The sequence below is a fragment of the Orbicella franksi genome, chromosome 5 (assembly GCF_964199315.1).
Source record: "Orbicella franksi chromosome 5, jaOrbFran1.1, whole genome shotgun sequence".
Taxonomy (NCBI): Eukaryota; Metazoa; Cnidaria; class Anthozoa; order Scleractinia; family Merulinidae; genus Orbicella; species Orbicella franksi.
In genome coordinates this window covers 9,985,299-10,008,988 of record NC_138149.1, presented here as the reverse complement: position 1 = coordinate 10,008,988, position 23,690 = coordinate 9,985,299, and the positions used below count along the sequence as shown (strand labels likewise).

The window sequence follows — 23,690 nt, the reverse complement described above, 5'->3', positions numbered from 1 at the left end:
TTCCACTTCCGTGAAAATTTAATAAATGCTAAGTTATAGTCTAGTGGTTTCCTCGTCCTTCCCTTTTCTCCTTTTTTTTTTCTCCACTTTTTCTTTCTGCTTCGTGAGGAGGAAGGCCTCAAGCAAAGAAATGAGTTGGAAGAGCGTTGCCAACTAAGAGGAATTGGTAACCGACTTGGGAAGAAGCGAAACTTCTACTTTGAACGTCACCAACTAAGGTTTCTTACATTTTTTTTCGCTTAGTTGAGCGAAACACTCTGAGGTTGGTCTGCATGGGGGATGCTAGATTCTCATTAAGCAGTAAATTTGTTCACCGATCAGTCAAAAAAAAAACAGCCCATTTTTCAGCTGTCAGTCAATTTTGCATTTCTCATTCCTCAGTTTTCAGTCATAAAGCGCGTCTCCCATATAAAAAGGACGGGGGTGCTCGTCGGAAATTTTGAAAAGACCCCCTAAGAGGTACCAAGATCCTGTTTTGTGGGCGTGGCTTGAAATGTTTTCACCCCTAAGAAGTACCAATTCTAAAACAACACATCTCCTATCGCAATTTTTTTTCGGCCCAATTCCCTAAAAGTTACCGTAACAGCTTCCGCTGTGGATCTTTGGATGCTGGACCCCTTAAGGTGGCCGAACACAGTTTTCAAGTGCTTATGCCTAATTCACCATTACTTTTAAAATATTTATGCTTTGGCGCCCGTTTTTTGCAAGAGTCAAGGTTAACCACAGAAGGGTTTATTCTCGCATTTTGGCTAAAGTGTGTGCTGTTGCCATGGCAACATGGCTAGTTAAAAACAAGGCTTAAAAAATGGTTTTTGTTTATTTAAAAAAATCCAGTCGTTGGATTTTTTTTCATCATTTGCCCACTACGAATTGACATTAAATCCCTTCTGTCAACACTGTTCTAATAAAAGGTTGACATAGACGATTTTCGTAATTCGCCGTAAATCGTTTTCACTGCGTGTTCTGTATTATTAAAAACTCCCTATGTCAAAATTCAGATTTTTTGTAATAGATCATTCACGTGGTTTCTGAAGTATTTTTTGCCAAATTTCTTGAAATTCTAACGACTGGATCGTTAGAAATCGGCAAGTTTCTGCAAAAGCAATCGGTCTCAATTTTTCGAGCAACTGCGCATGCGCTGCATTTAACTGGGTTGAAAAAGCTGAGAATTTCTGGGTTCTTTGCATCGTTACCTTTTCTAATATATCTTTGTAATAAAAGACTAAAGCCATCAATACAGTGCATTCAAATATAGAGAAAAATAGCACAGATAGTGTGGGTGTCCGTGTTGAGTAAATAAAATGATCGCTGGATCGCTCTATTGACGGCATATTTGTTTTTTCCAATCCTTACCTTGTGCCCGCGCTGAATTGCATCAGCAAAAACGCGCACGAAAACTGTCTTCGGCCAACTTAAAGGTACCAATACGGCTTTCCCACCCCCAAGGAACAACGAGCGCCCTCCGTCGTTTTTACTATTGGAGTCTCCCCTCGGGCCTTTCTCGACTGACAATTTGGATCAATTCTCAACTCACCCCATGCAGACCCTCTGAGCATGAAAATTAAAATTCTTTAACGACAGTTTAATTGAAATTCGCAGCCTTTGCTGAAATACGTTTCCCGCAAGATAGCAAGAATTTGCTCGAGACATCTGTTATAGATCAAAGTCTATTGTCGGAGTTTCTAGCCCTTATCAAAACTTAAAATGACACCATCGCATCTACTGAGCGACAGGAAAATAAATGAACTTCATGAAATGATAAGATGTTCTTCTCATTCAAAAGAACCTCAAGCTCTTTTGAATTCAAATTACAATAGCGTTTAAAAGGGAATTCAGAGTATTTTGCGAGAGGCATCTTTTATAGATGAATTTTCTATTCTTGGAGGACACCTTTTGCCCTTCAGACTAGTATTGCGACCTTAAAATCGAGACCGAAATTTAAGACCGACCACAGAGCAATGAAAACGGACAAATCAATTTCCTTGAACTAATTAGACATGGCATCTTTTCGCGATTTTTCCTCGAAAACTTAACACAAATGAACGGCAGAAACAACGCAAAAACGTTACGATTCTAAGAATAAAGTTTACTAGGTCAAGAAAATCTTACCTGACTACAAATATAGGAAAATAAACTTAACTATCATTCACAAACACGCGAACTGATGAAAGATCTGTTTGTTAATATTTATTGCTCATTTAATTTCGTATTGGTAATTCATGTTGGCCTTCGCTCCAAAGGCGCACGCTAAACTCCGTTTGGCTCGACATTGTCGATAGAGAAGAATATAGTTAGTAAACAAAGAACAGACACAAACAAAACTGTTTGTTGTAGAACCTACACCTCATCGACTCGTAAACAACCGGGTCTGCATTGAAAAGGTTTACGCGTCAATCAAGATTACTTGAATGGGTTCTATTCAAAGGTGTTTTCTCATTGGCCACAAATCACGTGCACAAAGGTATAAACAAAGGCTGGACTAATTAGACAGGCTCACACTAACTGCAACACCTAGAGGGATGTGAAGTCGTAAGAGATATCTGCTCACCAAGTCTTGCGTGTTAACGAGCCTGAGCAAGAAGTACACCTCGAAACTCACAGGAATTGGTCCCTGGAAGGAACAGACAACATTTTGAGAAGGATTTTCAGGAAGAAGCAGCAACATGGACAGAAGACGCAAAATTTCCAACCATAAACCTCTAAGGTTTGTTCTTCTTAAACAATAACTTAGGTGTTGGGAGATTATTAAATGTCTACAAGTACAACGAGACGACATTTATTTTGGTTCGACTCGACGTACCGTTTTTTTTCTTCCGAAATGTTTTGATTTTGATAATGTGGTCTCGAACACTAATCTCATTTAAGCAACAGATAGTTTGTTCAATCTGTGGAATCCCTTCGATCAGGTAAATTAATACGTGGACAGTCATTTCAGAATTGCTGCACTCCAACAGTTTCGCTTCTAATTATCTTTCTCTTGAAGACAAATCGCTGGAACAAAGTTTTCAAGCCTGCGTGAGGGTAGAATTTCGGTCGCTTTGAAAGTATCTATACCACAGAGGTCAAGTGCTTATGGTGCGGTTTCAAGTTAATGGTAGCGGTGCGGCTTCTACAAGAAGACAAAATATGTTTTTAATAGATCACTAAGGAAATTATTTAAACTAAATGTGTTACAGTAGTATTTTGGTGATCAACTTTTGCGAAAAAGAACCATCGATTCCTTCTCAACAGAACTCAAGTGAAAAACTGTCCAACTTTAATTAGATCCGTAATTTCCAACAATATTAGGCGTTCTATTATTCAGATTTTGTAGGTAAACCGAAAACTGGCAACAATACGTGACCAGTACTGCTACGCGATGACTTACTCGGGTCTTCTCGAGCACTTTAAGTGATAGACCTGCTTTAGTTTTCATAAGTTATCAACAAAGTGTCTGTGGTCTTATCGTAGTTCTTACTCGTTTTCGCCGTCAAAAACAAGGGTTTAAGATCCATTCATTGTAGACAAAGTTAAAAGTTTAAGAGATCGAACCGGGGTTCACCTAGTATACGAGTAATTTAGTATAAAATATGCAGTGTGTTCCGTCTCAAGAACGTTATCACACTGTGTCACGAGACTTCAAATGCCATATAACAACGATATTTGATTGGGCTGTGTACGGATTGTGAATGCAATATCACTAAAAAGCCTTGATGTGGTGACCTATTCAAATTCTGTGTTTCATGGATCCGCTCCAGAACTAAATGTATCTTTTACTGTCAATATAGATTAGCTTTCGACAAGACAACAACAACTAAATTTCATGCTTTGTGGCCCAGACACGCACGTCTCGACAGAAAGAATTACGAGAGAAGCAGTGATTAGCGAAAGCGTTGTTTTACAAATTTTGGAGTGATAAAACATCCCTCTCTGTTGGAAATATTTGCTTTGACTTACCGATAGTTCGCGAGGGTTTTGACTTGAGGGTACGAAATTTACACAAAGTGTTCACAATCTTATTGTTTTAAGAACTCAAAGGTACTACTGAATTCAATTAACAATTTATAACCAAGAGTGTCTAGGGATTTAATTAATAATCTTCGCGCGACAAAAATTAGCATTTGAAATGATAAATAAGTTCAGCGCGTAAACCTTCGCAAACGAGACCTTTATTAGGCACTCTAGAATGGCTCGAGAGACAATTGTGTTAAATATAACAAGTGCATTCTTAAAGTTGTTCGGTGACAAACTTCTTCAAAGCACAAAACGTGAGTATAGCATGCAGCTAAGCACAATGAATTTAAATGTTTGTGAAAGGTATTGAGTTTAGTGGCTTAAAGAAGAAAGGCTTTTTATGTTGATTCGTTATGCTGACGAGCTCTCTGTTTGTGGAAGTAGGACAAGGTAATCTTTTTATCTAAGTTGGGTAGCTTCGCTGGTTATTTTGTTTTGTTGTTTTCGTTTTTGTTTTTTTTTTTACGTAATTTTTTTTTACTATTAAACCTTCAATGTAAAGCACTCATGTCTTTAACCTTTTCTCCCGACCCACCTTTCAAAATGACATTTGAAACTTTCCTGATCACAGAAGAAAAGCTGAAATTCGACAAACAACTTGTTTCGCGATCGTAATATAATTGCCAGAAGTAATGGTCGGCGTTGGAACTCGGTGATACGATGTGTAACGTTTAGAAAATGTTAAAACCACACCACTGTCATTACAAAGTGGGAGAACAGAAAAGCATTACGTTAATTGAAGTTGCTTATATTGGCTATATTAAAACAGGAAATTTCTGGGTCATTTCCGACCTGAAGTGTCTAAGTGATGCTTTGTTATACGTCCTCAAAAATTATAAACTAAGATAATTGCGGTTTGTATTTAAAAGTCTTATCTATTTTCTCCGTGAGTCGACTGATTTAAGGTTTGAAAGCAAACCAGCTTAGGTACTCTAAACAAATGTAACCTTCTTGTCAATTACCCTGAAGCTTAACTTGCTCTAGAAATTTCAAGAGAAATAATTTGGCCGAGGTTCAGTGTCATTTCAGAGTGGCTAATCAACGTTACCGCCTCCTAGGTGCCTTTGTTTATTGTTTGTCCTTAGCTTCAGAAACAAAGCTGTATTGTTTGTGTAATGTCCTTTAATTTTGAACCTTTTTCTCCAATCCTAGGGGTCTATTCTGTGAACAAAAGTTTAAGAAGAGAACGAAATTAAAATTCCTGAACCCCGCTGATCGTAAATTGATGAGAATGTTTTTTCGAAAGGGTTCAAATATTTAATGCGACCTCTGTAACACAAAACAACCAATGTTACCAGTCGTAAAATAATTAAAATGATACAGCATTGTAAAACTTGGAAGTCGGAGTGTTCTTCTGATCAAAACATTATGGCTGGATGAAATTTTTAAGATAAGACTCGGAGCATTTTCGCCATGTTGGTTAGGAGCTAGACCACGATGCAACCGCGACTTCTTCGGCCATTATTCCACGGACGTGGTGACGAGATTAACAAAACCAATACTGCAGGAGTTGAGAAAAATAACAAAATAAACGTTTTCAACATTAATTGTTTTTTTTTTTTCAAAACTTTCAACACTCTAAAAGATTTAAAGCTGGATGCTTTTCCTGTAACAAATTGTGATTTACTCCGTTGAAGGGACTGTCAGAGCAGACTTGTTTTGTAAAGAAATTGTGTGAACTTAACCGGGGCATCGTAGCAAATTCCCAACTGAGTATAGCATGACATCAAACATAGCAAGTTTGAAATTTCCAAATTTTAAAACTGTGAATAAAAGCACCGTATTACATTATTAACCTTTCATTTTACTAATTGCATAAAGTTAAGAACCAAGCCACGGAACGATGTAAAAATGTTCGTTCTTTGAAAGACACCGACTGACTTAAAAAATGTTAAGATATCAAAGAATGTCGTGTTCGTTTCGAAATACTCCGTGCATTTCATGGGTTATTTTGTAGCAGGCAGCTGCTCTGACTAATTAAGTTGTTGTGATCGATATTGAGATTTTCAACCCTGAGGCATAATTCTTTGACCTATCTCGGTCAGTCGATTCTGTTGAAAGAATAACAAATTATCCATCACAAGTATCACTTACCGGAAGTCGTGTGCCAGAAAGTTAAATTAAAGTTTAATATCAACGATGGTGGGTAACTTGGATTGATATCAATGTGTTTTTATTTGATCATGACTAGCCTCAGTGACGATCGATTATGTCTTGTCGTTCATGAGGGAAATTTAGCTCAGCGACAGAGTCTTTGATTAGCGTAGAAAGCCAAAATAAGCCGGGCAACGCATGTCAAACGTGCGCAAGAATTTCCCATAATTTAAGTTAAGTTAATTTCGAAATTCTGTCTAATCTGCCGAAGTCCTTTCTTGCTAATACCCCACAGGATGATGTACACAGCATCTTGTGGTCACTTAAAAAAACGTCTTTTGTAACTTATTTAGCTTAATTGGATTGTAGGATAAGTTAAATTCGTAGTACTTGTCAAGTTGGCAAGGTTTTGGAAAGAGAAAGTTGTGAGAGGAACAATATTTCGCTAATAAGAAAATTTGGTCGATTTACCAAAAGTTTTTGTACAGCAGTTAGGTCAGCAAAAAAAATTCCTTGTGTCTAACAAAGGCATTAGTTTCTAAAGAAACTGTGGAGCTGCGTCAACGGGCAAGTAAAACGTTTGGCTATATATTTATCAACTTGATGTTGAGAAAGGTAAATTATTCGCCGTAAACGGGTTGCGAAGCTGACGTCTTAGGCGTTCTTCATCAGAGTACTCTGACGAAAGACTAACGTTCAAAACATCAGCCTCACTAACTTCGAGTTGATAAATAGCTAAGTTGTTTTGTATAAGTCATTTAGAAGGAATTTGCAGTGCGTGGTTCTCTCCATGATCACGAGTAAAATAGTTTCAACTCAGTCAATAAGCCTTCGTATTTACCTATTTACCACTTATATGCATAATAACGAGCCACGCGACAATTAGATGCAATCTCGTTCGTTAACGCATGCGTAAACGATTTGTGTGCGGGCGTTTCTTAAAGTCTGACATTAATACAATCCTTATAATTCCTTTTTTCTTACAGTTTAAACACATTGCATTTACTCAAATAAAACGCCCTGAAAGTAACGCCCAACCTAATAGCACAGTATCACATCCATATATACAAAAACTCGCTATGAACAAGCTTGAACAGGTACATGTTGACATACTGTATAACACATTCCTGACAATGGCTAAGATAGAAATTTTTATTGCAATTAAAATTATACTACGGGAAAAAGAACTTAACTAAAACTCAGCCGAATAGTTTGACTCGGATTAGTTTTAAATGAAATTTGGCAAAACCTGTTATGGTATAGTTAGGGGAATTAAGCAATGTTTCCTGTATAATTCGTTAAAGTTAGAACATACTTTTTTTTCTCGGAAATTGAAGTTCTAGTGAAAGTCTTTTTGCGGCGCTTATTGCTTTCAAATCTTGAAACTTTCCCCTACAGAGCGCGGTCCGAGAGGTAGAGTCTGGAAAGATCTGCTTTCTCATAAAGACGAAGTCAGAATCGAACTAAGTATTGACTGATTAGCATGGTGTGCATGCTTTGTTGACTCTTTATTTACCAGTTCATAAGTCCTTACGACTTATTAAATAAGCACGCTACTATTAAGATTCTAATGAAGGATTAATCATGTCTTGTTCCACGAAGATTGGCTTTTAATTAGTTCAAATGCTGTAGTTATTATCATACTTATTCTGCGAGTTTGATTACAAGAAATTAGGCGATGTTCCAGTTTGGTTATTTTAAGGTTTTCGATAATGGCCGTAACACCTGGGTGACAAGAGCCACTAGGCTATTTTGGGACGCAATAAAAAGAAAATCGATTGTTATTGTTGTTGACGTATGTTTGCTCAGCGCCATTGCTCGTTTCCGTGAGTAGAATGAACATGTGTCCATTTCATAACATGCCAGCTTGTCACAAGTGCTAAGCAATTCTATTTCTGTCTTAAGTTTCCTTTGTGTGTTCGCTCTCTTTGTGTTGACACAGTTAATGCACAGCAAAGAGTGTTGTACGTCCGGGATGACGTCAACTGTATTGAACACAAATAACCATGCGCACTGCTTAAACGGCGCTTTAATTACAAGAGCCAGAAAATTTTGAGGAAGGAAAACCAAGAAAATTGACATGCCTTGAGCACGAACTTAGGGAATCGTGCAAATAAATTTCGAGGTCCAACCAAGCGGATTTGACGAAACATTTCATTTCAGCAAAGTGCAACATTGGAGGTAGGTCGCTCGCGCGCACGATCTATCTGTGCGTGGAACAGAAGAGGTTTTTTAGCCGTTCGTCAGTGTTTACTTTTCTTATACATTCCTTTGGAACTAAACCAAACTCCAGGGACACGAGCTCATGTTAATTCCAGTGGTATTATATCTTAAGAATAGGCATGTTTTCTTTAGTATGAGGAACACTACAGCTCTGCTGTTTCGAGGTCCCCGTAAGTTCCTTTAGCGTAACAATCTTGAAAAGTGTGTCCTTCACTGTGGCCTCGGAAGGGAATGTTTTTGTTTGCATACTTCAGTCCAAGTAAACTGTATTTATCCCATGACATTCGTTATTTTTTTGCGCGCCTCGATCGATTTCAGACACGAAAAGTCAAAATGATTAAGGAGTTTTAGTCAAATACTTCTAATGAAGGCACCAAAACGGCCCAACCCGATCTCGCGTTGAACGGAGCTCGTTTTACGTCACGAATGATCGTGATAATCTTTGTAGTCCACTTAGAGTTTCGGTTATAAACGTCTACCTACAACGTTTAAGTGCTTAGAAAATGCCGTCCCCTTTTCTAAAAGGTCCCGTAGTGAAAAAAACGAAAATTCGACTTTGGCGATAGCTGTGCCATCACAGTTCGGGAGGTACCTATTATCACATTTGGCGAGCAGATTGTTGGAGTTTTGAATATTACGGCGTATAGTTGTTTTGCATAACTGCACTGAGGTGTTTAGTGCTGCATCAAACAAACCGAAACGGTTCTCTTGCATAAATCAATATCATTTTAGCTCACTCGAGGTTGTTTCTATAGTTGAAGACTGGGAGTGCGTTGAGGAGTAAAATTGAACTGACTTTATCAGTGAAATACTTCAAGATTCAAACTTAAAAGAAACAAAATACGCCATTTGCCATTTGGACAACGTTTCATATTCAACACTTGTGTTTATAAAATAATGCTCTTTAATCTCGTCTCGGGCCATAAAACACACATGAAAAATTCTTGGCCAATATACCGATGTCTTGACTCCACGGTTATCTTAGTGTTACCTAATCTTCTAATAAGAAACAGCAATCGAATAAAAATAAATCATTCAACAGGACTACATCGATCAAAAGTATTATCGTGAGCAAATCTTGATGCGATCAAGAGAAGTGATGGTTTAGAAGTCTAGAAGGACCAAAACAAACAGCTTAACAGAAATTACTCTTTATGGATATTGTGTCTGTGGCAGACCGGGACATTTCCGCGTTTACAGTTCACCGATATGGAACTTCTTTAAGGAGATATCGTGAATCTGATGTAGCAGTGAGAACATTACTGGTGAGCCCATTAGTTTGTGCTAACAAAATTCTCCACTGCATATTTCTACATTGATATCAATAGCGACCTCTGCTTTTCTACTTTGTGTGAGTTTGGATTAAGACGAGCCTTCCGTCCCTGAGTTGACCCAGTCCTTAATTCCCATAACTCACTTTCTTGAATTCATTATGGAAATATAGAGAGAAGTTACGAATTTATCAGTATCAATTATACTCGGCCTGTCATGCAGTGTCTATCAAGTCAAGGTTACGTTTGTAGGACATTGGAGATTACTCAGTTTTACAGATGAGCTGTTATTTTTATATTCTTTGACCACATATCAAGAAAGCCACGATCACGCAGATTTATTTAGTCCGTCCTTACAACTTTAGGAATATTGCTTCTCTTAATAAATATTGTTTTGAGAACGTATTCGATAGCATTGGCATTGCAGTTAACAGTATTTAGACACCGATGTTTTCAATAAAAACACAGGTTTTTCATTAGCAGACAAGCCGACAATCTTTAAATGTGAATTCCTGAAAACAATTTCGACATCCCGACAATATTTTATTTCATATCTACCGTAAGTGTGTGTCCAACGAAATCCCCCCCTAAAAACGCGAGTTTCTGCATTCAAGTCAAGTCACCTTTATTTAGGCAGGGTAGCCCCATCAGCCATAGGCTGGTATCAAAAGGGGCCTTGCGTAAAATTAAGACAACATGATAAAAAATTCAGAATTTAAAAATTACCGCAAAGTCATGTACAAGGAGTTTTGAATAAAAAAAATTATTTGAATAAAAAGGAAATTACATTTCAAATTGCATTTCTGAAAGCAAGCTCGTCGTATTAAATGTACATCAAAGGGGCCGCATGTACAATGCTTTGCAGTCTTTACAGGACCGCGTTAGGTTTTTGCAGAAATATTGGATGTTGCACATTTCTTTCTATAAAGTATTTCAGAATTCAGGATCGCTTTTTCTGCCTTTTTTCTCGGCACTCTCTTCCCGCGTGCCCACTCATCTGAATATTACGCTATAATGAGCTCTCATGCTTAGTGTGATATTCTCTTAGCCTTATATTGTCAAATGACGTCATGGTGGTATACTTAAAGGCAGTGATATCTTACTGAAAATTGCAATTTGTCATTAGTCGACTCTTTTACAACGAGGTTGATTTCAGAGAACATAACCAAGCAATATGGTTTATATCTTCCTAATTGCTTATCAACCATGAATGGCAATCTCAAGACAAGCCAAAACGCACAATACCAAATTTGAAAACAAATGTGGTGCATCAAGTCATCAGAAAACCAAGGGATGGGACAAGGGTTACAGATGCTCGAGCACTGTCTTTCTACTATTACAGTGCCTCTCTTTAAATGGGTACTAGCGACATGTCAGGGAAACCTTAAATCAGGATAGAGGGTGGTAGGAGGACAAGCTTCCACTTGGAGTACAACAAACCTAGTTTAAATCCTTGTTGTTCATGCTACTGAAGTCGGGGTACACTCCGCAGGTGTGGGCCACTTAATTTGGACTGATTGTATGAATTAACAGAGTATAGGATTCCATGTTGACTGTATCTTTGCTATCATTTACATCTTACCAAAGCTGCAAAGTGTTGTAACCAGGTTTTGTCGTTTGTTGAAAAATAAGATTCCTGTTATTGTTAACAAAAAATTCTTGCCATGGTTGTAATCTTTATTCGAATGCCTTCACGTACCTGCAGATATATCAAAAGTATGTATTCGGAGTACAGGTATTTTTGAAATTAGAACAGAAGAAGAGGCGTATGTTGGCGATCTCCCATGCAGTTGCTAAAAGTGACGATAGAGATTGACAATGAAAGTGAAGGATGATCATCGCAGTAATTTTTCCAATTTAAGCAATTGGAAAGAAGAAGCCTGAAAAAATCAGGGCTTCAACGGGATTCGAACCCGTGACCTCCGCGATACCGGTGCGATGCTCTACCAACTGAGCTATGAAGCCACACATTGGGAGCGAGGTCAATTTATTGAGTTCATATCCTCCCGTGCGATGATCATCCTTCACTTTCATCTACAACCGCAGTTCATATATGAATTATTTCATATAAACTTCACATCATTTCACTCCTCACGGGAAGATATGAACTCAATGAATTGACCTCGCTCCCAATGTGTGGCTTCATAGCTCAGTTGGTAGAGCATCGCACCGGTATCGCGGAGGTCACGGGTTCGAATCCCGTTGAAGCCCTGATTTTTTCAGGCTTCTTCTTTCCAATTGCTTAAATTGGAAAAATTACTGCGATGACCATCCTTCACTTTCATCTACAACCGCAGTTCATATATGAATTATTTCATATAAACTTCACATCAGAGATTGACAATCTTGAACTAAGCACCTCTTACTTAAGACCCTTGACATCAAAAGAGTTCTAATTAATTTTGTCATCTCAATTGAGGAGCGATGTTTCGCTAATTTGTTTCCGTCGAGTTTCACGAAACTGTACAGTTCAGGTCGATGTGTTAAAAACGAGGGATTAAGAGTTGATGACGCTGCTTTTGTTGAATGGATTAGAGGGGAGACTTAAAAAATTCCTGTCATTTCTTAGCTGTACGTGATCGAACGTTTCGACAAATACCAACGTGCAGTTCTGAAAGCAGATTGTCTATGAAAAAATGTACTAATCTTATTTAATTCATACTCTTAAAAGTTTTTTTTTCAGTTAAGAAGCTGGAATTAAGGTTGTTTATACAGTAATCCCAATGTTTGTCGGCGTAGAGCATGTTTTTGTAGGAAGTTTTCTTGAGGCTTAAAAAGTGTTTTTATTAGTTTTGTTCTTCTCTAAAATTAAGGAGCACTTAACTCGTTAAGGCTCGAGGTTGAAAGGTTTTAGTTCTCCTCTCGTTGATAAGTTTCTATTTTCTTATAACTTGTCTTTGATAACTGTGTACTGATGTTATTGCGAGAATATAGTTACTGATCGTCGTAGCTTGAGCTTCCATAGTGAAACTTAAGATAATTTTGTTATCGAGAGAATTCGAAACATCGGATAACCTCTTTGAACTTATTAAACGCGTCGAGTGACGAAGAACAGAGCTCAAATAAAGCAACAAAATGAACAGAAAATAGACGTGTAAATTATCTTACAACAAATTCAACTTTGTCTTGAACTAAATAAACAAAGTTATTTCAATTTTTTTTTTCTCGTTTCTTTCTTTTATTTAACAGCGTGTACCACATGGAGAGGAAGAGAAAAAACATAACAGGTATTATAATTTAGATTTCTGTTCATAAGTACGTGAGATTATCAGGGAGAAAACATGGTCATCGTGATATGGATCTGATACGGCATGATAATCCCTGATTGGGGGACAAGGGTCGAATTTTTACTGGCACATGAAACGCTTCCGGAGTTATTTCGCTTCGATATGGTTAAAGCATCTGCGGTGTATGGGGCATCTGATAACTCTCTCGTTGAGTTCAAGCATCGGTTGCTTTGAGGTTGTTTGGTGAAATATGGCGATGGAATCTCCCATAGTGACCGCGCTTAGCTCTTGCCGGATGAGATATTGTAGTTCATCGAGGAAGGAGTATTTCTTGACGTATAAAAGAATGAAAATTAGCGAGCCATCTTTTTACATTTCGTGCACAGTTGCAGATATGAACGCCATCAACATCGTGGTCAAAACAACGGAAGAGGAAGACGAAGAAGAAGAGGAGGAAGAAGAATTCGTGAAGTATGGAGCCGTGGATGAGTTTTATGACCTCGAAAAAGAAATTGGCAAGTAAGTGTTTTATTCCGGGCTTATTTCTTTGTAATTGTACCTTTGCAATTAATTCTAACCTTGAAAAAATGGCCTTTTTTTTTTCTCAAAAAGTAACGATTTAACGCAGTATACCCTAGTACCACAGCAAAATGAAACGACCAAAAATGGCCCTCACAACAAACGATTCTTGGCAAATGGTCGAAACGACAAACCTCATCATGTCGCCTCTTTATTGAAACAAAAAGAATTAAAGCAATGCGGGTTTATACCAAAATCCGCAAGATATTTGACTGTCTAGTAATTTTCCCTGGCTTATTTAACCTTGCGGCTAAAAAAGTAACTAAGATCATGTTTACAATTAGCGAAGTGTCTTCCCACAGGTCTCGGTATGTTACCGGCTTTGTGTCAGATTTTCAGCACATCTATCTAATATCTTCTTTCAGCTGTCCAGCAATAATTTTGCATGAGTTAGTCACCTTGCTAGAAGCATACAATCAGATGAATTCTCCAGACTTTGTTATGAGCCAAGGAAGTTTTCAGCTTTTATTGGAAATGTTTCACGGAGTAATGAGGAAGTTTCCAAACAGGAAAACATTATTTTAAGAGGACCAATCCCAAGAATTTGATTAATTAGAATGTCTCACACATCACGACAAGTTTGTTCAGAACCTTAAGCAATCTTGTTTACTTTAAGGAAGCTAAATGTCAAAGGCTGCTGCTCGTCCAGTTCTTTTAAACCGTTAATCCGAAGATTTCAGTGAAAACTAAATTCTAAGCTGCAGAACCAGACGTAAGGCTTTGAAAGGTTGCCAGAAGTTATGATAGTGCTGACAAATTGGTCAGAAAATGTGAAGCAAAACAACACGGAAAGTATGAAGTCATCTGTGACCTGTGTTTGTGGACAACCTTGGACCCAGTCTACACGACGCCGGATAAATTTGAAAACGGAGTTTTCTCTCTGAAAACGCATCAAATGTTTTCCGTCCACACTACGCCGGGGGAATTGAAAACGCAGCAACTACTGGTCATTTTGGATTTGTGTTTGAGGAAATTTCGGGAAGGAAAATCACTTGATTATCTTGACGCCATCAGTTTCGAAAAGCTCCGTTTTCAAAACGTTTTCCGTCCACACCAAAAAGGAAAAGACGGCGTTTTCAAATTCTTCCGTTTGGAATAGCGTTTTTGAAAAGCTCCGTCTACGTGACGTATAAGTGTGGACGATAGGAATAACCGTAGAAGTAAAGCTGCGTTTTCAAATTTCTCCGGCGTAGTGTGGACACACTACTTAAGCAGTTTAAGGATATCTGTTTTGAGAACGTTGATGGGTTGATGCTAGCAGATTCTAAATTTCTTAGAATCTGCAAAAGGGCAAAAATGGCAATTTGCTTAACGTCGAATCTGATCTTCTCTTGTTCCAAACGTTTATCTGCCTCTTTATCCACGTAAATGGGTTGGGTTCTTACTGCTTTTCTCTATGTGGGTGTGGCAACCTTTTAGTCATTAACATAAATGGCATCAATTTATTCCTTGCAAATGGATGGGACGTTTTCAGATCTTATGGTTAAAGGAGCTCAGTCACGGTATTTTGAGTTATATCGGCCACGTGCAAAATAACCTTTAAATTGAAAGAAACCTGAAAATGACAGTTTATCAAGATGGAAAAAACAGCGAAGAGATAATAATAAAGCATAAATGATAAAGGATGGCTAGTAAGGATGGAGAAGATTGACACGAATTACAAACGACGAACTTGAATAATTTAGGCTAAACTTTTCAAATGCGCAAACCGTGAGGTAGTTCCTTTAAATAACAGGGAAGTTGAAACATATGCTTATCGCTGAATTTGACTGTTCCAGGTAACCCAATGTGTAGCTAGCCAAATAAACTTGTTCCCATTTCATCAGCCTGGCAATGGCCACCGCGCCTCCGCAACATTGGTGCTGTTCACACATTTCTTTCTTTGTTCTTTTCTCAGAGGTTCTTATGGCATTGTTAAGAAGTGCATTCACAAGACAAAAGGAAACGTTTACGCTGCAAAAGTAATCAAGACCGCTAACCACAACATCAGGAAAACCGTGCTTCGAGAGATCGAAATCATGCGCTCTCTTGGACCGCATAACAAAGTTGTGGAACTGGTAGATGCCTATCAGACGCCGTTTGAAATCGTCATGGTCTTAGAGCTGTAAGTCTCATTTTACCTCACTGATTGTTTTACCACATAGAGCGTTTTTTCAATTGAGCGTCAAAAGTAATCAGACAATTACTTTGGTCTCGGTGTTTGTACGTTTTAGAGCGGTTTTCAATCGCTCGAGTGTCGTAAAACCAAAACTAAACCAATTACTTACCAATTAGACTACTCAGCCAATCTCAAACCGTAGTAAAACTAAAACCAAAGTAATTGCGTAATTACTTTCGACACTGAATTAAAAACCGCTCTACTACGGTTTGAGGTTGGCTGAGTAATCTTATTGGTATGTTATAGTCTGGTTTTGGTTTTACGATACTCAGTTGAAAACCGCTCCATATTGGGGAGCATTCGAACGGGGTAGCTTTCTTGTCTACCATGAACGCTCGTTGCTCTCCCAGAGAGAGTAGAAGACAAAACTATTTGAATTTTATTTCCAGTCCGATCTGCGCAGTCTCAGTACTCTAATGTTTGTGAGTCTCACTCGATGGAATGCGAATCGATGTTATTCATTACGAACCGCTTCCCTTACTTAGGAGGCATTTTAAGTCCTTTTCCAAACAGTTTCTTTGATTTTTACAGCTACGAAGTTGTTTCAGAAAGTGATATCAGAAAGAAAGAAGCATAAAGCTTCCCATCAACGTTGGCGGTTTTCATGAAACTTTGAATTTAATTCATGTAAGTTGCGAAATGTTACATTTTGTGTCGTCTTACATGAACCAAAACAAAAAACGCAAACAAACTCTCGAGAGTGCGCAGTCCGGACTGGAAATCATCTTAAACGTGTAGGTGTGGACGAAACATCACGATTTTGCCGAGCAGTTTATCCAGTAGAGATTTGCACTCCATTACCTTCACATGCGCCGATGTTTTCCTTTGTTAGCTTTACATTGGAATCGATACAAAACAACAGAGCTTTAATTCACACATTCAAAACTGAGAATCGCATAAATGGAAACAAGGATGGTGCTGGATGTAAAAGGTTGAAAAACTGTCATTAAATGTGTCACCCTGTTTTCTCATCCTGTTTTAGTGTCCATGGAGGTGAACTGTTCGAGCGAATCGTTGCTGAAGAGTACCTGATGGAGGATGATGCTGTTGATTACGTTAGACAAATCCTTGAAGCTTTAAAATTCATGCACGAAAGGCATATTGTTCACCTGGATCTGAAGGTGACAAGCACTTCTCTCTCTGTACTAGCTATTCGATTATACCAGGATAAAAAGAAAAATGATAACAGTTGTGGGTCAAGAGAGTATGTTACGATAGAATGACATTACCATCATTATCTCACACTTTTGAATACACAGCTGTTTCGTAATGGGTTGTCCTTCAGAAGTGTAAAAGCGTATGCGACAATGCTGCTGGATTGAAATTCGTGGTACGTGTTTCACGGAAAGTGGAAGAAGGCGTGCATACAAGTATTCATGGCTTTCCCTTCATTCGCGTAAAATCACCTTGAACGTTGATCAAGCTACGGGAAAAAAGTGACTACCCGGTATTCCTTTTGATATTGGCACGTGTGCTTTGACGTTTTCATGGAAAAACCGTCCTCGAAACAGCTGCTATAATTTATCATCGTCGTCAACGCCATCAGCCCAAGAAAACGTAGACTGCCCAGCGTATCCATGTGGTGGCATGAATAATTTTTATGTCGGAACTTCATTTTTGGGACTCTTTTAAGTCTCCTCTCTGCCACTTTAATTTACAACCTCTTTGAATAGACCGCTTTGAAGACAGCCATTTCTGCCTCGGTCAGCGCATGAACGTGAGCCCCTCCTCCATCGGATAGTCTATCCCCGCCCCGGCCAGCCTATGTATCCGTTCTGAAGTGAGTCGTACGATCACGTTGTTATCTGCAAGGGCAAAAAACAAAACAAACAAATAAATAACGTGCAAACGGGTAAATGTAGTTCCTACTTAACACAAAATACGTCCCCGGGTGGGCTTGAACCACCAACTTTTCGGTTAACAGCCGAACGCGCTAACCGATTGCGCCACGGAGACCACCGGATAACAAAACGGGATATACAATTAACATTTCTTCCTTGCTTATTCACGTCAACTTTCTGTTTTCGTCTTTAGCCAGAAAACATTCTGTGTGTGAGCATGGATACCAATGACATCAAGCTTGTTGACTTCGGACTGGCCAGGAATTTAGATTCCGATGAAGAGGTTAAATCTTCCTTTGGAACCCCAGACTTTGTAGGTGAGAATTAAAAGGGAAGCTTTTTTCCTCTATAATCATCTCTAACCACGCAATATTAGTCTATGCATGTGGTAGTCTGTCTCAGCAAAGTCAATACTGTTAGTTTAGAGCCGGTTATTTTTCAGTGGGCCATTTTCGAAAAATGAGAGCTATCACTTGGCGCCGAGGGTGATGTAGCAGCTCTGTTCAGGTCTCACACGAACAGCTTGCTACCCGTTGAGAGAACAATAGAACAAACAACAGAGACAATGTTCCTAGCCCTAAAACAATAACAGCTGCTAACAATGAAGAAAATTACAAGCTTACGAGAGCTGTTACACTTCTGGGCGCAGAGGGCTGGGGTGTAAAAACAAAACAAATAACACTGAGGTCGAGGGAGGCAGAAATTAATTGTTTTGTGTTTGTCTAAGCCTCGGCGCGGCGCAACGTTGGGATTTTCTTTTTTTTTTCTTTTTCTTTTCTTTTTTTTTTTTTTCTTTTTTCTTTTTTCTTTTTTCGCAAATGGCCTGTTGATGTCGCCGAGTGATGCCATGATTGGAATATTCTGGGGTCGTCTGAAGACAGGAAGAGGAGGCACTGGGAACGATGCTGTAGGGCATCTAATTTCCTGTGCAACCATCTTCTACTTACAAACTCCAGCTCTCGTTTTGACTAGCAAACATATAAATGTAGAAATGGCCATTCCCGATTTGACTTTTGTCTCTGGGCGAGGCAAATAAAAATATTTCATGCAAAAATGCATTTGTTACACTGAAAAAGTGGTCATGTGAGCAGAAGCTGCTTCATATCAAACAGACTTTGCACGAAGTCGAACTTTGCAACGGAGGCAAAAAGAAGTACGGAAAAAGGTCAATTAAACGACGTCTACTAAATTATAAAGGAATACTTAAATCGAAAAAAAAGAGAATTAAAAGAAAAAAAGAATACGTCCCTGGGTGGGCTTGAACCACCAACCTTTCGGTTAACAGCCGAACGCGCTAACCGATTGCGCCACAGAGACAGAGATGAGGGTGCCTACTTCAGTCATAAAACTCAAATCAACATTTTTCAGTGACACATTAGAAACTCGCTGATGAAATCAGCAAACTTACATTTAATTTTAACAATGTATACTTGATGCTTTTTTTTCTTAGCTCCTGAAGTTATACGCATGAAGCCTGTGTCAACCGCCAGTGACTTATGGTAAGAAAACCGAATTCTCTCTGGTTAGTACTATACGTTTCTTCCGAATGTAAATTATGCGAAATTTTGTCGTCTATCAGTTGATGCGCCTGTCTTCTGGGTAATTTTTCCCAGTCAACCTCTTTACCAGGGCTTTTCCCTTAGAAATTTCCCATTTTCTGAGAAAAAGACCTGGGAACGAGGTTGGTTTCCTTTGTAACGATACTTTCATTCAATAAAGGTTAATTTATTTCTTTTCTCTAATTTTTCCCTCTTTTTCTCAGGAGTTTGGGTGTTGTCACGTATGTCTTGTAAGTATGCAACAGAACGTGTGTGATATCATACATGTTTAAATTCGTTTCTAATGCTGAAAAACTGGACCTAAGTTCTCAAATGTTAAACAATGACTATCATTCAACATACATTCACAATATTCGAGTCTATTTGCTCCTATAAGTTAAAATAGACTAAAAAACAAATGCTTTTTCAGCAACGCAAAGAATTAGAAGGCAACGTTTGTTAGAAATATTGATGTGTACAGCTCAATTGCACTGCTGAATTCCGAAACTTGCAAGAAGACCTCCTCTTTCTCTTCTTCCTCCCTCCTCCTCCTATTCCAAATCCTCCTCCAACACCTCCGCCTCCACCTTCTTCTCCCATTCCTTCTCCTCCTCTTCCTTTTTGGTTTCCGCCTTCTCCTTTACATCCTCCTCCTCCTCCTCCTCCTCCTCCTCCTTCTTCTCTTCCTCCTCCCACTCTACTTTCTCCGGCTTCTCCTCTTCCATTTCCGCCTCCTCTGCCTCTTCTGCCTCCTCCTCCGTCTCCACCTTCTCCTGGTCGTTCTCCGCCTCACCTTCCTCTTTCTCCTACTTCCTTGTCTTCTTACTCTTCTTGATCTGCTTGTTTTATCACCGAGGTAGAATATATTTAACGGATGTTCGTTGTACATCGTTTGCAGATTAAGCGGGCTGATGCCATTTTCAGGAGACGATGATCATCAAACTCTGGTCAAAGTGGCTAAAGCTGACTGGGATTTTGATGACGAATGCTTCGATGACTTGTCACATGATGCGATGGAATTTATTGAAGGACTCCTAGTCAAGGAGCCAAGGTAACCAACCAAAACAACAGCTCAAAAGCGAGGTTTTGGCCAAAATGATGGAGTCAAAGTAAAGTACCATTCGGCGCAATGTACAATCAATGTCTTGATTATCAACTATATTTAAAAGGGTGATCATTGATGCCCCTTCCCCCCCTTCCTAGACTAAACAGCTGCCAATGCAAGAGAGCTTGCTTACAGGCTACTTCACTCTCCTCAGTAGGCACAACAAGACTATACCAGAAGTTGTCGAAAACGTGTCCAAGCCAATCGACAGATGTAGTGAATACAGTGGTACGGTGGAACGTACTGTCGCGGAAATGTTATGGCTTGGGAATCCTCCTTTCACTCTTTGGTGTTTATGTTCCACATTACTAACAACCTCGCTCTTATTTTCAGTGAAAGGTTTACAATAGAAGAATGCTTCCAGCACCCATGGATAAAGGTAATGTTTAGTGGTCAGTTTCAGCTTAGTAAATTGTTTTTATGTGCAGTTCGTGCTGTAAAAGGGTCACTAGGTATTGGTCAAGACAAAAAGAGCAAATGTTCCGTCATTTATTGAATGAAGTCTTTGAACGAGATTCTTCCCTCTTAGGTCTCCTATGGATGTAGGTGTGTCCCCAAACGTTTTGAAATGATACTAAATGACTGAAGTTTGACCTGTAGTTACTGTTGAATGTTCTAGAGCACCTGTATGTTTGTTTGTAACACAGACACGCCCATCTTAACGTAGAGTGCTTATTTTCTTTGCTGCAGGACACGCACGACACAGGGACGAAGATAAACACAGTAAAACATAAGGCGTTCATGGCGAAGAGAAGATGGAAGGTAAACGGCACGCTGACCTGTTATGGATTGTTTGCATTTGATTTGTAGAATTTCATATGAAGATCAACCATTGCGAGGTATAATTTCGAGCTCAGATGTCTAAAATGGCGACTATGGCTTGAAAAAATTCACATCTAAAATCAGTTTTTATTAGTTTGCTATTGGAAGATTCGAAACCAATGAAGTTTCGGGAAGGGTTTTCCTCGTTCCAGTTTGGTACCAGTTAGTGATCGATTCCGGTTCGTCTGAATTCTCCAAGATCCCTGCAAAAAGACCTCTACTTTAACTAGGTATTTACAGGTAAAGATAAGCTCAAAACCAAGAATCGCATTCCATTCAACACATTTGATGAATCATTTTTTAACTCATTTCTCAGAAATCTGTAAATGCTCTTCTAGCGGTACGCCGCATGTCCTTATCACCTCTGTCCGGCTCAAAACGAAGACGCTCCATGGATCCGTCAATACTAAAGACAACTCCTGAGGGTGAAGAAGATCAAACCAATGACGCGGACAGAAAGGGATCCGCACCAATTGATCCATCGTCACTCACTCTCCCACTTACCCGTCGCTTTGGGGAGACACGAAGTTCTTGTTTTGATTTGGACATGAAAACAATAAGAGCATTGCAGGAGAAAGCTGATAAAGCAATAGGGAAGAACTCGCAAAAGGATGAAAACGATAACGATGACGAAAGTAGCTCGAGTAATAGTGATTTGGATGATCATGATGACGTTGATCATGACAATGATGATGACGATGACGATGATGATGAAATTACCGACTTGAATAACAGCCATTCTGGGGAACCGGAAAACCCAAGAAGAGGGAGCGACATAAGCAATTTAGTCAATCACGAGAGTTGTTCTTATGAAAAACCCAGAGCAAACACTTTCTGTGGAACAACTTCACGTCAAAGAAAAATCGCGCACGTGTCAATCAACCTTGGAAATACTTCCAAAACAGACTTTAAGCCAGTGTCGTTTTCTTTTAATACGGACGATCTGAGGAGAAATGACAGACTAATTTCGGAATCCGTCACAACCAAAAACGCTCAATCCCAAAAGAACGATTCACAGCAGGATTCTTTTACGAATGCCGGAAATCGCGCTAAAGACACAGAAGATGCATCGCTCTCGACAAAGCCAGCCGATAAAGCTCGCAAAGGCAATTTTAATCCGCAGCAATTAACGTTGCAATTGGATAAATCGGTTGTCAATGACAAACCCACGAACTCAACAGACGACCATTACGAAGAGCTGCCGACAATCTGTGTAAATGACGAACTCTTTGTTACCAGTCCTCCACCAACTTCATTGACTTTTAATAACAACATCGAGAAGATGGACCGACAAGAATTGATGTCGACACAACCGTCGCTCCAGAACACTTCTGGCCGGAACATTGCAAATGTCAATATAATTCCAGATGGCGTTCAGGCCATCACGGTACAACTGGGAAATTTGAACGGGTTACAATTAAAACCCAAACAGGTTTCTTGCAGCGTGAGTCGATCTTCGACTGAATCTGCTCCCTGCTGATCTGGCAGCTACTGGATTAAAAGTGAATTAATGTTAATTATAATTAGCACGAATGAACACTTCCCCAGAAACTTGTTACTATGAGTGCTTCTGGGGTTGTTTGAAGCAATCGCTGGTAAATGCAAAATGGCGGCAAATTCAAGGACAGTCCACACCAATTTCGTCCTCAGGGCCTGCTCGGCGTTTCTTTTTGACATGGACTAGGTGCGAGGTCGCATCTCGACGTGTAATTCTATTATCCTGATGAGCGGCGCCATAAATAGTTCTTCGTACAACTGATAATACAGCAACACAGCAGTTCACTATAGCCTAGAAACAGACAATTCAAACAATCCCATAAATAGGTAAATGACTTGAACCCAGGAGATTCAGTAGGATAAGAGTGGGGGGAGGGAGGGGGGAAGCTCCCATATGAAAATGCTCGTGGTACAATTTGAATTAAGCCCCTAAAGGAGACCAAACTGAGCGTGGTGCAAGTTTTAATTACCTCTGAATGATACCACTTTAAAACGGACATGGCAGTGTATTTATTATTTCTTCGAGTACAACCATAAAACATACCTTGATAGCTAAAACTTGTGGCGTTTTGTCCCGATTACCCTAAGTAAAATCAAAATCTGTCATTAACACCACTAACGGCAAGACAACGGCATTCCTGACCTTTTCACATGGGTGCATTCCTCGTTATATTCGACAAGAAATATGGGTTATCGATCAAGTGTGAGGTCAAGATAGCTGGATATTGGCCAAGTTCTTTTTTTGCGTGTTTATGGACCTCGACTCCGTCTCGGTCCATAAACACGCAAAAACAGGAACGAGGCCAATATCCAGCCATCTTGACCTCACACTTGGTCAATAAAGGATATATTTTACGGCTTTTGAGGAAATGTTTCTTGCGGGACACGGCGGGTAGTCCCGAGCGGGCAAGATAGCTTCATCTTGCCCGCTCGGGTAACCAATCACAGCGCAGGATTTGGTTCATCTTGCCCGCTCACGGAGCTAGTCATATAATAAGAGTATTTCCACGCGCAGCAAAAACTAATCCCGCATTGAACTGCTGCCATAGTTACCTTTTGGACGGACAGCCTTAAAATGACAATCATCATTATCTGAATTGAAATTTAATACTCTCAGCTAAATGCATGCACTAGTATGATGAACCATGCAGAGCTACTTACTTGTCAGTGAGATTGCTGTGTGAGTCAATTTGCGATACTATTCGCTAATGAGAGTTAAAGGATATTAGAATTTTTAATAAACCAGCTGTTGCTTACAATGGAGTGTTGATAATTCTTGTCTGAAAAATCTGCACAAAATAATAGAAAAAAAATTCAAGGACTCACAGTTGGTTATTACATT

The 23,690-nt window shown here is 39.2% G+C and overlaps 1 protein-coding gene and 2 non-coding genes across 5 annotated transcripts; 1 reads left to right on the top strand and 2 right to left on the bottom strand.

Moving 5' to 3' along the window:
* The first annotated feature begins 2,287 nt into the window (after positions 1-2,287).
* Positions 2,288-23,686, top strand: LOC145487409 (uncharacterized). Of its 3 annotated transcripts, none has more exons than XM_081466183.1 (12): positions 2,288-2,704; positions 12,771-12,808; positions 13,195-13,327; positions 15,285-15,491; positions 16,528-16,666; positions 17,580-17,703; positions 18,837-18,885; positions 19,149-19,175; positions 19,823-19,975; positions 20,363-20,408; positions 20,720-20,791; positions 21,168-23,686. In XM_081466183.1, exons 1-12 carry the CDS (start codon positions 2,664-2,666, stop codon positions 22,329-22,331), a joined length of 2,193 nt encoding a protein of 730 aa, XP_081322309.1. In that variant the 5' UTR covers positions 2,288-2,663; the 3' UTR covers positions 22,332-23,686. The 3 variants fall into 3 exon arrangements, with proteins under 3 accessions (XP_081322309.1, XP_081322310.1, XP_081322308.1); XM_081466184.1 differs by lacking the exon at positions 2,288-2,704 and adding an exon at positions 3,982-8,268; XM_081466182.1 differs by lacking the exons at positions 2,288-2,704; positions 12,771-12,808 and having other exon boundaries at positions 12,822-13,327.
* Positions 17,428-17,501, bottom strand: Trnan-guu (transfer RNA asparagine (anticodon GUU)). Its single transcript has one exon. It is a non-coding gene; the product is annotated as a tRNA-Asn (tRNA).
* Trnan-guu (transfer RNA asparagine (anticodon GUU)) lies at positions 18,630-18,703 on the bottom strand. Its single transcript has one exon. It is a non-coding gene; the product is annotated as a tRNA-Asn (tRNA).
* Positions 23,687-23,690: the final 4 nt, after the last annotated feature.